Source organism: Eucyclogobius newberryi, unplaced genomic scaffold, assembly GCF_026437365.1.
Source record: "Eucyclogobius newberryi isolate DKJ021-1_F unplaced genomic scaffold, fEucNew1.0.hap1 SCAF_6, whole genome shotgun sequence".
Classification (NCBI taxonomy): domain Eukaryota; kingdom Metazoa; phylum Chordata; class Actinopteri; order Gobiiformes; family Gobiidae; genus Eucyclogobius; species Eucyclogobius newberryi.
Window position 1 is genome coordinate 21,170,741 of NW_027316278.1, and position 16,894 is coordinate 21,187,634.

Here is a 16,894-nt window from a genome sequence, read left to right on the forward strand (position 1 = left end):
GCTGGCGTGAATGGGACAAATCAGTAAGGCAGTCTGGTCAACTGGTCACGTTCAAAGCGGTAGGAATTTGTTTATTTGCAATTGATTATTGAGCGCAAATTACAAAACAGGTTCATTATTTAGCCATTAATGATAAATACAACTTACTACTTATATTGAAGGCAACTATTGAATAAAAATTCGCCAATACATCAGTCTGTTCTTCTATTTTATCAACCGTGCAGTATTTTCCCGTAGTGCCTTGAACGCACCGCCGCTGTGACTTCTCAGCATTAGACGCACGAGGGCAGCAAACTTTCATTTTCTACCGTTTGTGTAGCACTTTTACTTCAGCTTCATGTGTAGGCTGCGATAGTTTCTATTATATACGTCAACAAAATAACAATTACATACATTGGTCTGTTGGCTTTCATTTAGGTTTATTATATTAAGTTAACACGAGGGTGAATTAATGTGGCTGTTTTGCTTGCGTGTTTTTATGAGGTGTTATTGCACCACCTGCTGCTAAACAATTGCCATTACACCAACATAAGAAACGTATATTTTATTGTAGTACAAAATAATACAAGCTAAAACACCGCCAAGACATACATGTCCTTAAGAAAATATGAATTATTCTTCATTGCATATGTGAATTCAGATTGTCATGCAAATTAACTGTATAGATATTAAAATAATAACGTAATAGTTATAGCTGGAGAATGACCACAGACATAATGAGTGACTTTTTCTCATATAAAAATAGCAATTAATAAATTCCATCCAAAAATTTAAACACTGGTCTTTATAAGGTAATACATGTTTTTCCTTCATGGATACCATGAAATGTTGGAATGTTTGGAGGTCATCCAATTAACAAAACACAAAAAACATATTTATATTTAAATAAATTAGTAAGGCCTAAATTAGATTGTTCTGATGCATGTGTGTGACGAAAACAGGTCAAATACAAAAACATGCAAATTAGCTGGTTATTTCCTCACTGGTCAGTGAATGTGATTGAAAGAGCCTGCACAGTAAGAGTGTAAACAAGAGCTGTCCCTTTGAGCGGTGTGGAAACTATTTCCTCTGTTTCTAAAGTAGAAGAATTAGAAACAAAGACACGTTTTAGGGGCTGTTTACATGGCCACAAACTTTCCCAGTTTAAATGTTTTCCTGTGAAGTTAAGGCACAGTAAGGCTTAAGCTATACAAGAGCACGTCCCTGACACATTATTTAAGATTTTTTTTATGAAAAAACATTTGTCAAACGGAAGGCTCCCCAATAGTCCTGTACATCTGCAGCGATGTGACCTCCACATTATTGACCTTTGCGTTCTGAGGCCGTCCTGTGGGACTGTAACCAGCCGAGCGGCCCATTGGGCTGAACCCTGTGGTGCGACCTGCATGAGTGAACCCAGAGGAGTGGGACACAGCGTGCCGGCGCAGGAACCTGTTTGAGGTGACCAGGTCGCCATAGCCCTGTGCGTGTGAGAAGGCATATCCAGAGCGGCGAGTGCTGGTGCGACGGATGCGTGCGCGTCGAGTCGGAGGGGGCAGTTTGGTTTTGGCTTGTCTCACTTTGAACATCACCTAAAGATTATCCACACAGTTAGGAACGTTGTATAACATACAGCATTTCAAATATATACAGTATAGTATCATATGCACCTTGTCGTTGATAGTGGGGTAAAGCTGAACCATCAGAAAGTGATGTGTGAGCACAGGCAGGACACACAGGAGCGATGTAAGGACAACGGTCAGCCAAATGTTTGGTTGGTTGAAGGAGTTCCGGGCCGTTCCTACATACACACATATGTTACTAATATTAAACAATGCTGTAAAAAGAAATCACAGAATCCAGAAGAGTTTCAGCTCAGTACAAACTCACCAATGAACGGGAATGCTGACGGTATCATGAGAAATAATCCATCACTGTACATTGTGAAAGTAACTGCAAAATACATGACCAGACTTCCCAGCACAAAAACTGTGTTTACAGCTGTCCAGTATGTCATCTCAAGTCCCAACTGTAAGCATGTCACAAACGGATCATCAGGATTAAATTGGCAAACTGCATATAGTAAAAAGGTAAACGTAAATAATATAGATAACTATGTTTACCTGAATGGTGACAGCAAACATCAGGCAGGTTTGAGTTAGAACGGCAAATGACTGGTAGTCAGCCACATCTTTTCCATCATCCCTCACTGTGTCAAAAATGGAGAGGTAAGGGATGAAGAACAGCACCAACGAGCTATAGCAGCTGTGGAGGGCACACTTGAAGAAGGCCTTTTTGCTGAAGTATAGGTTGAGCTGACCAGGAACATAGAGCTGAGGATGCTGAAAACTCCATGCGTCGTTCACATCCTAACCAGCAGGGGGAGCAGACGTACAATTATTTTCTTTGCTAAATTGCAATTGAATTACTACAATACTATCATGTCTAATATAGCATAGACTTTGTATATATGTATATACAGAGACAGAGAGAGGAAAAATTAGATCTACCTGTTCAAATAAACTCATTCCCAGCACAGGTAGTGCAGTGTAGACCAAATTGTAAAGTGTGATGAACCACTCATCATAAACAGTCTGAAAGTTAATACACAAGTATATGTAATATGACATTAAAAGGGTGAGTTTAAGTTTGACATTTTGTGTTTCTTTTTTCTGCTTATTCAGACAGCTAACCAAGCAGGCCAGCTGTTCATCGTCCCAGTCCCAGTTCACATACCTGGGCAGAGAAGCCGCAGAAGAAGGCATACCAGAAGTGCACAAAAGTGAATGTGAAGTTCTTGTAGAAGAAGTAGCGCAGAAACTTGCACATTCTCAGATACGACCAGCGTCCATGCACCAGCAGGAGGCGCTGTAGAAATCTGAACTGTGCAAAGGAGTAGTCACTGGACAGCACGGCCTGCATGCCCTCCTGACCAGAGATGCCCACACCAATATGAGCCGCTGAGGGGGAAGATACAACAATCTGCTCTCAATTATTAGCGTCAAGGTTTAATTTCACTATTGAAACTATTGTTTTATAAGTAGAATAGATCGGTTCAGAACTAAAGGCATTTTATTTCGTGATATATTTCAGCCATTCGTCATTCATCTTCACATTTCTCTGCCAGATATTATACCAGGGGGTTGATGGCTAGTAGACAGAAAGTGCAATTACCTTTGATCATGCTAATGTCATTGGCTCCATCTCCAATAGCCAGTGTAACCGCCTGTTTGTACTTCTTGACCAGCTCCACCACTTGAGCCTTTTGGAGAGGAGTGACTCTGCAACAGATGACTGCCTTACACATGCAAGCTGTCCGCAGAAACTCCTGTTCCATGTTGCGCTCCAGAGCATAGGCCTGACAAAAGAGAAAGGTGTAAGTAAAGCTTTCTAGATGAATCGAAACCATGACATAGCAGTGCAGTGAAGTTATACCAGGCTGTGTCCATTGATGACAAGTCCATATTCTCCATTAACCGCCTCGTCGGCCATCACTTTGGGTCTTTTAAAACTGGTCCTCTCTGGGAGAAATACCGAAGCGTCAACTGCATCTGGTTTGATGGAGGTTCTTGCATTTCTATTTGAGAAAAAAAAGAAACGTTAAAAGTGAATTAACTTTTGCCCATGGAGATATTATTGCTTTGCCAGGACAGCAAGGCATTCAACTTGTATATCTTGCATTTATTAAATTACAGGTGTTTTTATTGCTTAGAAAACTCATTGAAAGAAAGTTTAATGCAAAAAGTTCCCAGGTAAAGCAATAACATCTCCGTAGAGACATGTGGCATAAGGAGCAGTGCACTCTGACCTCAGTTCCAGCCTGACTTCCTCGGGGGAGTTGGCTGACACAATGAAAACGTCATTCATCTCCTCCCGCAGCAGGTTGCAAGAATATCCGATGTTTTCTGCGGTTTCTGAATGACAAGATTAGAATCAATGCTGGAAAACACTTATCCCCTCACAGATAAATGTGATCCTCGTACACGTGTTTCTTGCGATGTGCGGTTGCAGCTCAATTACAAACAAGTCACAACTGTCTGGGTCATGACTGATTATGATTTATTATGAGCTATTGAAAAGTGTTAAAAGCCACTGTAGATTCAATGAGTACTTTTGCTCCTGCTTTTCGGGGGCGAAATGAATCCCCTTTTAAATTATTGCACAATTTTGTAACTTATTGGAGCAGTAAATATAATCACTCAGCCTCTTGTGTTTACAGTAATTCCAGTTTATAACACTATACCTTGCTTATCACCAGTCAAAACCCAGACTTTGATGTCTGCTTTAGCGAGCTGTTCAATAGTGTGAGGTACTCCGTCCTGTAACTTGTCTTCAATCGCTGTTGCACCAAGAAGCTGCAGGAAAACGCCACAGAAATAAGATTGATACATTAGAATCGTAACTTGCTTTATGTTTCCCCACCATCAGGTCCTTCTCTATCTCTTCATAGAGTTGGTCCAGTTTCTCCTCCCGCTCTTCCAGGGCAGTGCTGGCCTCATGGTGGCGCTCCTGCCACTGTCTCAAGTACTCTTCATCTAAATCCTTGTAGGCCAAGGCCAGAGTGCGTAGCCCCTCCCCTGCAAACTCCTGTGGTGAAACATGGACATGAGCATAAAAGGAGGAACTCTGAACAACAAGATAAACACAAGTCCATGGAATTTCTAACTGTGTACTTTCAGTCAAAAAGAAAGTTGAAAACAAGCAAACTAAAATGGGATGACAGAATTAAATAAAGGAATTACATGTGTTTCTCAATGCATTGGATATTTCTTTACAAATGTTGCTGTGTATCTGCACTAAGGTACGAGGCATGGCTGAGATTGTTTGTTTTTAACTAAATTCTGAATAAAATTTAGTTCAGTTTGTTATGAAACAATTTTCAATTTTAGATCACAGTCAAATCAAAAGCACAAAAACACTATTATCAATGTGCTATTATACTTCTGTTCAGCACTCACATTGAGGTGCTCTGTGGTGACATCCATTAGCTTGTTGCAGGACTGATGCAGTCTCTCATAGATGATTGTGTCTGCGCCTTTACACAAAAGTGTAAGTTTCCCTTCTGGACTTCGAACTGTTGAAACACAGAATAATGTTGTTGTTTTTTTTTTTAGATCAAATTTACTGCAAAGCTCCTGCTTAAACTAAACAGTTCTGATTAATCACCTATGACAGACATTCTCTTGCGAACATTGTTGAAATCCAAGATTGCCAGAAGGTCATAAGTGCGTGGTTGTCCCATTTCCACAATGGAAACACTTTCAGGTGTACGTGAACGAAAAACAAACCCAAAGTTTCGAGCTGCGGTCACCAATGCTCCCTCGTCTGGAGACTGGGCCTGGTAGACAAGTTCTCCTGAACACATTTAGAGTTACCAGCTGAGCGTTTGTAAGGGCACTTAACCATTTAATCAAATCTAGTTCTTATTCACCTTCTGTTTTTTCCTCAGCCATGACTGTGTGACAAAGGGCCAGCAGCCTGAAGAAGGCATGGACCTCGGGATTCTCCAGCTTGACCACTTCCACTAAAGAGTGATCATGAAACTGAAAACGCGGGTCAGCGAGTGGGTTAAAGGAGAAGTCCACTGTCTCTGTGTGCTGCAAAAGGGAAGAAGAACCATGAAATCATTTAAACGCACATGACTCTTTCTGTTGTTTGCTTTTTACTGTCAACATACCTCTGTAAGTTCAAGTCTTTGACCCATATAGTCAAAAACATCACCTGCCAAAGGTGAGAAGAGAAATGAACCCTTTTGCATAACAAAGACTTAATGTTCTCCTCAAGGCACATTTCTTACCATATGTTTTGCCATTGATGGAGCACTTATTGAAGATCATGATGTTTTGGGTCAGTGTTCCTGTTTTGTCACTGAAGACATACTTGATTTGACCAAGCTCTTCATTTAGAGTGGTGGTCCGGGCCTCAGCGGGGGTGTCATTCCGTGTATAATACATCTTTCTATCCCACTCGATGTAGAAGCTGTTACCTAGTCGAATAATCTCCACGCTGTACAAAAAGGAAAAGCGTCTCGGTATAATAAGTCTGATAGGTTAACAGCATGCTTATTTGAATTACCTGACATAAAGTGAAATAGGCACTAAAGTGTTGAGAATGATGACGTAGGACCAGAACGTGAGGAACGCAGAGAAGGTCGCGCTGGTCCCTTCCTGTCGAGGCAGGAACACTGTGAACTGTGAACCATCATTCAGTTCCCAGATGCAGTTTCCAATGGCAAGCACAGTGCACATGAACGCCAGGAAGCCGAATATCTGCGTCAAACAAGAACAACATATTAATTTATGCTTTGTGAGGATAACTCTGTATCCATTCCATGCACACAAAGAACAAATTACCAATAGATTATAAAGTGCAAGGCCAACTTAGAATTTTGCCTGTGCTTACTTGAGTTGATATTTAATTGTGTAAAAATGACTTACACATAAAACTAATACATTCATTAGTCGATCAATACTTGTCCTCTTAAAAGTAGTTTTGCCACAATTCTGCATTAGTTTTGTCTCTGGACCTGCGGACAAGAACAGACCACAAATCATTATGAAAAGGTTTATAAATCAAAATTAATTGAAAGGTACAAGCTGAAACTTTTACAGTAGATGGTCCGCCACCAGGACAAGTCACAGGTCAAAAATGTACTAAATCAAATGCATGTTGGTGTTATTTAAAAAAAAAAATGTTTTATTGCTTTAAAAAATGTATTAAAACTGTGTCCTTACTGTGAACTAGGGACGTAACAACAGGCAAGTCTCACAGGAAACTATTATCACAATCACATTATTCACAGTACGATATATTTATTACCATATTGTAGAGAGCTGTTATGTTATGATACTTTTTAAAATTCCTTGAGAAGACTTTGATGTGAATAATTTCTGTCTTATTACACAGTGTGATAGGAATTTGATTAAAAATTGTAATTTCTTCATGTCTGCACTGAAATGGAGCATATGGTCATGGGCTACATAATCCTGTTATTGTTGTTGCTTCTGTGGCAACAAAACAATGCATTTAAACAAAGAAGCTTATTCTTTGCTACATTGTGACAGCTGTAGGAGCTAACATGTACCTCCTCTCCAAGCCACGAGGTGACCCTGTGGGCTTTATTGTTCGACAGGAAAAGGGTTGCACAGGTGCTGCTAGATTGAAAGGTACACTGTTTCTTATTGTGCCTAAAATACCTCTTTGTGGATTTGTGTTAATAATTTAATATGGATTACTGATTAAAAGGGCCAATATAGAAGCATTACCACAATACTTTGGACTGGCCTTGGGAGACACGATTTGGGGAAACCCTTAAAAGGCAAGTTTCGCGGACCGTCTTCGCCTCTGCAACAGCCCATGATCTTATTGTGACACTTTTGGCAATACAATATCACATTATTTCGGTTATTGTTACATCTCTACGGTGAACAGGGTGCATCGCCACAAAATTGACTTGACTCGAACCTGGAGGAGTCGCTTCTCTCTTGTTTCCATGGAAATGTTGTTCATTTAGATCTATTAATGTGCACGGAGAATGTTTTTTCAACTTTAAATTTCCATCGTGCTGGTGACGTTCCACCTCACTGTCGCTTTAAGTAAATGCAATAGACGCCATACTGTGGAGCATTGCAGGCAGCCCAATAATAATAATTGTATTTAGAAGCTAACACACCTCCAAACAGCACTAATCCAAAGCACCAGCCCGTGTTCCTTAAGGTGCATCCTCGCAGTAAAATCTTCTCATTGTCAAGTGAATATTTCTGACCAGCAAATGTTAGTGTTCCTGTGAAACGGTCCAGGCGGTTGTTCGGGGGTTCACATCGGACTTCACCTAATGCAAAAATGAATCATTAATAGAGTAATGGCGGGTAGTTGAGCGCGTGTGTTTTTGTGTGTACCATTGAAGTCTGCCAGTTTTTCAATGTTATCTCCAAGGTCCCCGGTCACAGGGAGGGCCTGCTTGACTTTCAAGTTAGTTTCCCTGAAAGAGGGACAAGGGCGTGACAAAATATTGTAATAAAACAGGTACGACAATCTTGGTGGAGACATAGGTTTACCCGTCCAATTCAGCTGTTTCAATGTACACCAAGTTGAGTGGTTCACTGCTGGAGAGTAATAAAAGATCAGCCTGAAGAAAGAGACAATACATTTAAAGCCATGATTGAAATTCTTCCAAAAACAGATGGTCAAAGCTCTGGAGCCATTACGTACAGTGACAAATTGGTTGTTTTCTAACATGATGATGTCTCCCACCTGCACGTTCATCCATTTTTCACTTTGTAGTCTGAAGAAGCAGAAGAAGCAGGAATTTTTATGAATTTTGTTCAACAGTTTTGGAGCCTGCTTGGCCTTGTTATTCTTGCGCCGTCAAATGCCTGGAAAGAACCTGCCATAATCCTAAAGGCTGTTAATAAGTGATGAAGTCAAGGTCATGAAACTATTAGACCTTTTCAAATGTGCTCAGATCATTTGTCAGCTCAGAGGACGTAAATGTTTTAATGAAATTACATTTTCCAATTTATTATACAATAATAATAATTGCCTATGTATTGAACTGTCACATGCACAATACTTCACTGTTCTTTTAAGTCTAAACAGAAGGCTGTTGTTCAAAGATATTCTCTATGTTTAAATACAATCACACATTATGTTGGCAGCAAACTCACTTTCTGTTTATGAGGACTTGAACTTTGCGGTTGTTGACTTGATTGTCACTCCTATGTCGATTCTGGGAACACACAACGTTAGTGATTTGTAACGCGACCACAAATTTAGTCATTTGTCATTACAAGAACATAGAGTTTCTGAAAATTGGCAAATGTTTTTTCCCAACAACTAATAAATTGCAACATTTCAACGGTCTGTGATTTGTAATTGCGCCATTTCCTCAGGGCTGTTTTGTAAGACACGTTCGTTCAGTTGCTGTGAACCTGCTTGGATCCCGGAACTAAATGACCTGTGCAAAGGAACAGATGGGAAGCAGCATGCACCACTGATCGCCAGACGCCAAAACAAAAGGTCTCTTGTTTGGGGTAATGTTTAACCAATGACATCAGTGTTTGTCCTTGTTTTGGCATGAATCATTAAAGAGGAAATGAGAGGAAGAATATTTTAGTTCAAACTCTCATCAACAACAAAAGTTAGAAATTACCAGATCTAACTGATAATAAAACATTTCTAAACTGAAAACATTACGATGACAATGATTTTTACCTCGGCCGCTGATGTGTAATTTGAATCTTTAATTTAAACAGGGTGAAATTCCTCTTTGTACCATCTATAAAATGGTTCATACTTACAATGTCATCAGTGGCATCTTTAGCAGCAGTGACTGTCAGCACCAGGACTAAAGGCACTACAGTGGTAAACCAGGACAGAGAGGAGATGGAAGGAATCACCTAGAAACAAACAAATCATCGTTCAAGTTCTTTGTATGAATTATGATTAAACATGTAATTTGTTCATGTCATGCATTTTTTACTTCAGTCAATTTTCTATACTTATATTATCCAAATAACAAGACATTTTATTCAAATTGATTCTTATTTGTTTACCTTTACCTTGGTTTAACTTGTTGTCTACTTGTCTAAATTGAGAAGTTATTCCCGTACAGGGGTCTTATTTATAAAAAATAACGTAGAATTCTAACTAAGAATGTAAAAGTGTAAAAGTGTAAAAGTGTATGCACAGATGAAACACAAACAGCTTTGTTCTTGTCTGAGTTTAGAATGTTTTTTTTTACAGCACCCACAGGCAGGGTTCAAACGTCTTAGTCCGGACCATGTATTTCCACAATTTAAAAAAAAAAGTAAACCACAAACTTAACGCAAAAAGTAGTGTTCGTAACATTTTTCTACGTACGCTTTAAATGCTTTATTAAAAAACGTTCCCGTGATCTGTGGAGCCCATTCACAGTAAGAATGCAAGCTTAATGCCGTTTGAAGTATTGTCTCTATAATGTATTACTGTATCAAAATATTTGTTTCTTTTGGATCAATACAGTTTGTCGATGACTTTAAATAAAATAACCAACGATTAGTAGCCAAATGTTGTGCAACGTTTTTTGCAAGAGTAACATTGAGTTTCCTGTGGGGGGGTAAACACTTCCTTAATCACACCACACTTGATTCGTCTATATCCTGTTTGGTTAACAAGCTGCTTCTTTTCAGTTTCAGTGAGCCTTCCCACTGAAAGAACCGCAATTTATCTCTTTTTCTAACCCCACCTCCTCAACCAGGATGAAACAGTGCAAGTACAAAATGTGCAACAGCCCAAGAGAACGGCTGATGCCCTCCCACCTGAAGCACGAGAAGAAACAGGAAATACGCATTGGCAATCCTTTGAAACTGCTCGAAGAGGTTGAGCGGTAGAAAAGTGAAGAAGTTGTATTTTGAGGTCTTGATGGCGTTTGTCTGAAACAGAAGCAAAATAACAACAAATGACACAGTTTTAAATAAATGATAAGGCATTGCATTTTAATGAGCGTGAGTGCATTTTAAGGCAAATAGAGGTGAGCAACATATATATACATGGTTGAGTACTTTTCATACGGTAATACAAATACAATCAGAGGGTGACAAAAGCTCTGACCTTCGCAGTATAATGTTTCAACAAATCTATTCATTAAGATTTGTGTCATAAAACTTCAAATTATCATTGTATCAGTGGTTTAATTTGTGTCAATATTGCCTATTCTCTGTGAATAATGAAGGTAAAGCCTTAGAGGTTTTACACAAAGCATGTATGGTGTACCTCAAACATTACTTTTCATGGCAGAACTATGTAACTATGTAATGGGAGTAGTTTCCCCAGCACCAGGTGGACTTTATCAGCCCCAACACACAGAGACACACACAGAGACTCACACAGAGACTCACACAGAGACTCACACAGGGCTTTATCAGGGGCTCTGGACACTAGCTCCACACACACACACACACACACCCACTGTGTGTGTGTGTGTGTGTGTATATATGTCGTATGGGTATAAACAGACACAGGAAATAAGTGTATACACATCAGATGAGAGGAAATAACATTATTCTCCTTCCAAGATAAATCATATAAACATTAAAAAAGTGGATCGTGACTTTGTACCACTGCAAACACTTTTTAAGACAGTGAAAGACAGGTACAGTGAGATGAAGGGTTATTATTTGAGTAGTCACAGAAGGACGGAGCTTGAACCAAAATAATTTCTTCCCAGGAAACACTCAGGGCAAGTGCAGCTACTGGTCACATTTGTACAGCCCAACACATCCGCTGGACTTCCTGGTCAACTACGGAGGGCGACAGGACACGTGTGACGCTGCCGAGTGGAGAGGGAGCAGAAAGCCAGCGTGAAGAGGACTACTACAATACTTACAGCGTACTTGAAGGACAGGTTGTACTCTCTGTCATTGGCTCGGAGTTTTCTCTCCAGCTCTGCGGATTAGGATGAATCAAAGGTCAATGAATACAAAACAAAACAACACTATTCTTGACTAATTACCGTATTTTCCGGAAAATAAGTCACATGTTTTTCCATAGTTTTGGCCGGGGTGCGACTTATACTTATAGTTATATACTTATACTTATAGTCCGGAGCGACTTATATGTGATATTATTTGTTATTTTCACATTTGCAGGCGCATTTCATACTCCAGTGCAACTTATATATGTTTTTTTCTTATCTATTATGTATTTTTTGGCCGGTGCGACTTATAGTACGGAAAATACGGTAGAATAAATGGTGACAATTTCAGATTCCTTGTAACTACTATTTAGCCTGTGTTTCGATAGAAAACTGAAATTGTCGTTGCATGTGCTCAAATGTTTGATCGACTATAAAATGAGCAGAAAGGAACAGATATCGATCAATCCAATAAAAACAGTACGAGTATGTTACCTCTTTCTTTCTTGGTTAAACAGTCCAGGCCAAAGAACGTCATCTTCTCCCCCTCGTCCTGCTAACTGTCCATCATATTATAACCTAAAAAAGTAAAATATCATCCCTTTCATTGTTTATACTCAGAACAACACAATAGGAGACACAGACATACAGCAGACAAACAATATATAAATAGTAATTGTCCAACAAATGTGTCAATTTTAACATTTTGTCCGAACGTGCTCCGCTCCAATTTTCTATTTTCAATTATAATGTGGGTCCAGTCTTTGATTTTTGGTTGAGTTTGTTTCGTTTGCAACATTGTAAGCCAAAGTAAACTGTTGTATTGTCGACAACAGATCTTCTAATGCGTAAGGTGACTAAAACTATTTGTGCTTGCAGTTCACAGGTCAGGGTATGGGAATCATGCTGAGCAGAGCGCTCCAGGGAATGTAATTAAGTCCCAGATTGCCGCTGTTGACAACTTTGACCATTTAAGTTGTGGAGAGGTGTCTAGTTACTCCAGCGTTTCTCTACAATTACACCATTCTTCTGCCCTTTTAAAGATCTTCCAGTTTGAGCTCAATGACTCAGATTGAAGCCACTTTTACTGTTTTAGACAATATGTTTTGAGGTGCATTAAATGACTCTTCAAACAGGAAATCCCATCTATATGGATCCGCCCCACTGTGAAGTCAGACTCCAGGCTATAAATATCTGCCACATGTTTGTAATAAAGAATGTTTGTGCTGTTGTGTCTGACATACACACACGTGGATGCTTCTGTATGTTCACTTCAAACCTTTAAAAGTTCAAACTTTTGTGACTGACCAGGGAATTCAAACGTGCATTTCAAACAGACTGCCTATTCATTACGTATTACATAGAAATACGGACTGCATGGAAAAAGTGACTTTTACCCACGCAACAGTCTTTGAAATCTTTTAAATGCCATGCAGGCTCTCAGGCGGTAGTATTCAGAAAGTGTTTGGGTATAAGGATAGGTACTAAACATATTCTTAAAGAACTACAGAAGTATAAAGCTTTAAATGTATGTAAATGTTATGTTTTCACATAATAATAATGTCAGATACGATGCCCTTTTAACAAGATTATAAAATAAGTGGCATTTTATACAACATATACAGCTATTTTCATAATCATTAAATGTAGAGAGGATTTTCTTTGATGTGTTGTTTGGATTGCCAAAGGCCTGTGAATATGAAACTTTTATGTAAATTACGGAGCTTGTGGACATTTGATAGAATATACTTTTTTTACTTACTATTTTACATTTCCCTTGTGATTTTTATGTCATTATTGCTCCTTACACCTCTTCCCATATCTTCTACCCCTCAAATGGACCACAGTTCCTCTTACGTGGCCACAAACAGAATTAAAGCTATGTGGAGCAAAGTAAAGTGTGTAACAGTATATCCAGTGTCAGAGACACCTGTGGCTGGCTGCATGTCAGAGGTCACATAAGTGAATGGGTGTCTTGTCTTATCATTGATCTCTTGTTTCCCATTTAACAGTGCTCTATTTACAAAGTACCGATTATCAAAGCAAGCATTACAATGCGTTTAAAGATTATAATCTGAATCGACTTTGCTCACTGGACAAATGCAGGACATACGTTTCATACACCTTCCTTCCAAGTATTTGTCCAGGTTCTTTCAAGCGAGGCTTGTCTTATCAAACTACTGGATAAAAATAGTTTCATCACACCCTGTGGCGTAGACAGGGGCGAGTGAAGTTTCCTATCAGTGATTCTGTTTCAATGAACAACACAGAGTTTAGTATCAGGTTTTAAATATGTGTCATTAAACCTATGATAAACATACATTTCAGAATGGTTTGTGTTTTGTCAGGCTCAAAAGCAGCCTCTCATTTGCTCATTCAACAATTCCAGGAAGGAGCAGCGATAGCAGGTTCTTTCTAAACGCTCCGAAAAGCAACTCAAATCTGAGTCACTTTCAAGCCATTAAAACAGCTAGAGAAGGAGGAAATGACAGCACACAGTTTGAAATGTCCCCCCACAAATGCCAGGCCTAAGTGCTATTTATCTTATCTAAGGTATTTCTCAAAATCTCAAATCTAATGCAGTACCATTACTCTAGATATAATAATGAGATGGAGATTATTTTTTATCAAGGCTTTGCACCGGATCAACACATTAGTGTATTTTCCCAGGCGTTTTGGATCAAGCGGTGGTCACATTCAACCACCTGTAGGTTTGTGGTGCAACGTTTGAGCAATTAAACTGAACTGTTAAACTGAAAGTAACACAAGTGTTTTAATATACATGTTTTAAATAATGACAATAATAATGCAAGCGCGTTAAGGTAATGTAATGGATTGATTGGTGTTTACTCAAATGCTAATCAGTGTTATTATTGCTCCAATCAATTACAAAAAATGGTGATAAAGCTATCCTGTTCTGAATCGCCTCTAATCAACAGCTTTTTAAAGTTGAATCACAAAACATTACTAATGAATGAGGAAGAGAGAATTCCTCTTCGTTATGACAATACAGAAATAATTGTTTCATATAATCACACTTTAAGCGTCTGCATTAAATCTCTGCAAACGATTCATCCTTGCATTTCAGACCTTCTGAAAGGTCTATCTCTGCATTTGACCTTTTGTGATAACAGAGGCTGATTAGGAAAATTAGCCATTTATGACATGCTGCAACAATATAATGAATTATTTTTTGCCTCAGTTCTGCTTGAAAAAGCACAGACAAATGGCCTTTCAATTATTCACCTGACCTCTCGGACAACAAAGCTACTCTTATCGTGTTACTGATAAAGATCTGACACTTTTATTGACCTTTACATTATTATTGCCCCTATAATGTCCAAGATGCTCAGCTTTAAATGTCTACATAAATGGACAATACAATGCTTAAATACTTAAATAAACAGGAAACACAACAGTCTTAGTATCCCTGCAGTCACTTTATTCATAAGCTAAGTTTGTGTAGCAAGTGTGCAAAACTATCACTCTTGATGTGTACGTCCAAACCCCAAACAGGATACTACAGGATGATGATTATGACCTGACAGACTATTTAATCATGGTTCGATTAATATTTATTTAGTTTAGGCAAACCAGTGCTCCGGAAGTCCTGTATTTAATTATGAAGGAACATTGTGTTAGACATGGCCATATGTGAATTATTTAATCAATGATTATTGATTGGGACATAGCAATGACGCAATGTATTTATAAGAAATAGCTTATGCAATTGGAATATTCCTCAATAAAACAACAAACTTCATACCAGTTTCCTTGTGAGTTTAGGCCATCAAAATGTAAGATGCACTTCCATTCACCTCTGAATGTCATCGGATGTGGACTCTTTTCTGGTCTGGAAGGTAAATCATTCAGAACATCACACATGTTACTGAATGATGCTAAATGGCAGAAATGACAAAAATATCAATATGAAACACCAAAGCCCCATTTTAATGAATAGGCTACAACAAAATCACACCAAAATAGGGCAGATTTATTATATTTCTTTGAGAATAAAAGAAACGTTTAGCACATACAACGAATACAATTTTAGCCTACACTCTTATTAACAGACCAAACTCAAGTGATTTACTTTGCATGTTGTAACAAAGTAATAGACTATACAATCTAACTGAAAACTATGTCATTCCACATGTGGTAACTCTGTAGGCTCCTTCTACTGTACAGCCACACAGAGGACACACTAAACCTGTCCAACATTCTTCTCACGTGTCACAATGAAGCACTTCTACATCAAACACTGTTACGTTTGTCTCAAGTCCTTAAAATCCAAACCTAATCGATTAAAGGTAAAAAGAATGAAAAAAAACAGGAAAAAGAAAAAAACATAGGCTACAGAGAGGGACAAACTCCAGACACAAATAGGTGAGGCTCACAATTTACATTCCAAAGTGTGTTTTCCGTCCATAAACAGCACATGGAGTTGAGTAAATAACGTACTTCAGCCGACTAGTTGCAGCTTCCTTTCCCCCTAGATCTCTCCATCTGGTTATCTTCCACATCTCTCACACCCTCCACATCTCCTGTTCCGCGAGGGTCGCTCACACTGGGCGCGTCTTACCCGTGCGTCCTCACTTTGTGTCCCGCGTCGTCCCCGTCCAAGATCAACAAAAGAAGACTCCAATTCAAATGTTCAAGTGAAGCAGAGAAGAAGGCTGTGTTTTCCTCTTACTTCTACAAAAGCCCCCACTCCACTGCCTCCCCTCCTCTTTATGTGGTAGAACCCTCCCTCCAGGCCCCTCCAGGCCCCTCCAGGCCCCTCCAGGCCCCGCGGTCACTGGTGCGTCCGCTTTGGCCCTCGGAGCGGGTTTCATGCCCATGTCCAGTATCATGTAAAGAGAGATCATGTTGGTTTGAAACAATGGCATAAGAACAAAAGACGCTCACTTTGGCCTGGCTGTCTAAATCACAAGAGCTTTAGGAGTTTCAAAACTTTGTGGCTCAAACTTTAAGTCTATAGCTCTCTCTACTGGAAGCTGAGAAAAGTGCACAACAACAATAGTGAGGAAAGGACGCGTTATTTATTTATGCAGCAATTTATTTATTGATCAGCCTTTTGACACTTTTTGTACCGTTATAGGCAAATACAGTAAGTACAGTTGCCCATGACGCAGAGCTTAGACTATATAATATAATATACACTACACGTCAACATTACAGTTTTACTAGTGGAAAATCCCTTAAAGGGTGGATTGGTGGAAAGTTACCTATTAAAAACATTCAGATGATTCATGAACAATCGAGTTCAGAAAGGCAGATTTGTCCGATCTGTGTGGAAAGAGGGTCAATGAGACAGGGCAGACCTAAATCAAACCTACAGGGCTACATGAAAGTAACACTGCATGAAAATGAGCTTAGGCTGGAGACTTCTTTAATTAGAGGAATGTGCTTACACAATGTCCTTTTTTTGAAACGAATAAAAACATGTCTGACAACTCTGCCTTGTTCAGAAAAAAGATCTGATGAGAAATGTAACCAACAGGCCTATAGCCTTAAACACCA

At 39.1% G+C, this 16,894-nt stretch overlaps 1 protein-coding gene across 1 annotated transcript; it reads right to left on the reverse strand.

Moving 5' to 3' along the window:
• Window positions 1-1,240: 1,240 nt before the first annotated feature.
• LOC140347064 (probable phospholipid-transporting ATPase IM) lies at window positions 1,241-15,224 on the reverse strand. The gene is made up of 28 exons (XM_072433388.1): window positions 15,138-15,224; window positions 11,867-11,950; window positions 11,345-11,403; window positions 10,278-10,391; window positions 9,279-9,377; window positions 8,646-8,707; window positions 8,191-8,263; window positions 8,037-8,107; window positions 7,878-7,960; window positions 7,652-7,810; window positions 6,417-6,505; window positions 6,055-6,248; window positions 5,777-5,985; window positions 5,657-5,700; window positions 5,411-5,576; window positions 5,146-5,334; window positions 4,938-5,053; window positions 4,402-4,566; window positions 4,223-4,334; window positions 3,788-3,893; window positions 3,415-3,556; window positions 3,154-3,337; window positions 2,716-2,939; window positions 2,490-2,573; window positions 2,103-2,348; window positions 1,870-2,008; window positions 1,650-1,780; window positions 1,241-1,571 (listed from the first exon to the last, which is right to left on the reverse strand). Exons 2-28 carry the CDS (start codon window positions 11,907-11,909, stop codon window positions 1,245-1,247), a joined length of 3,630 nt encoding a protein of 1,209 aa, XP_072289489.1. The 5' UTR covers window positions 11,910-11,950; window positions 15,138-15,224; the 3' UTR covers window positions 1,241-1,244.
• Window positions 15,225-16,894: the final 1,670 nt, after the last annotated feature.

Coding starts and splice junctions, on each gene's coding strand:
- LOC140347064 (XM_072433388.1), bottom strand. CDS start 11,909: ATGACGTTCTTTGGCCTGGACTGTTTAACCAAGAAAGAAAGAG. Junction 9,378..10,277: donor TGTTTCTTCTCGTGCTTCAG/GTGGGAGGGCAT, acceptor GTTTGTTTCTAG/GTGATTCCTTCCATCTCCTC. Junction 3,338..3,414: donor TCATCAATGGACACAGCCTG/GTATAACTTCAC, acceptor CTCTTTTGTCAG/GCCTATGCTCTGGAGCGCAA.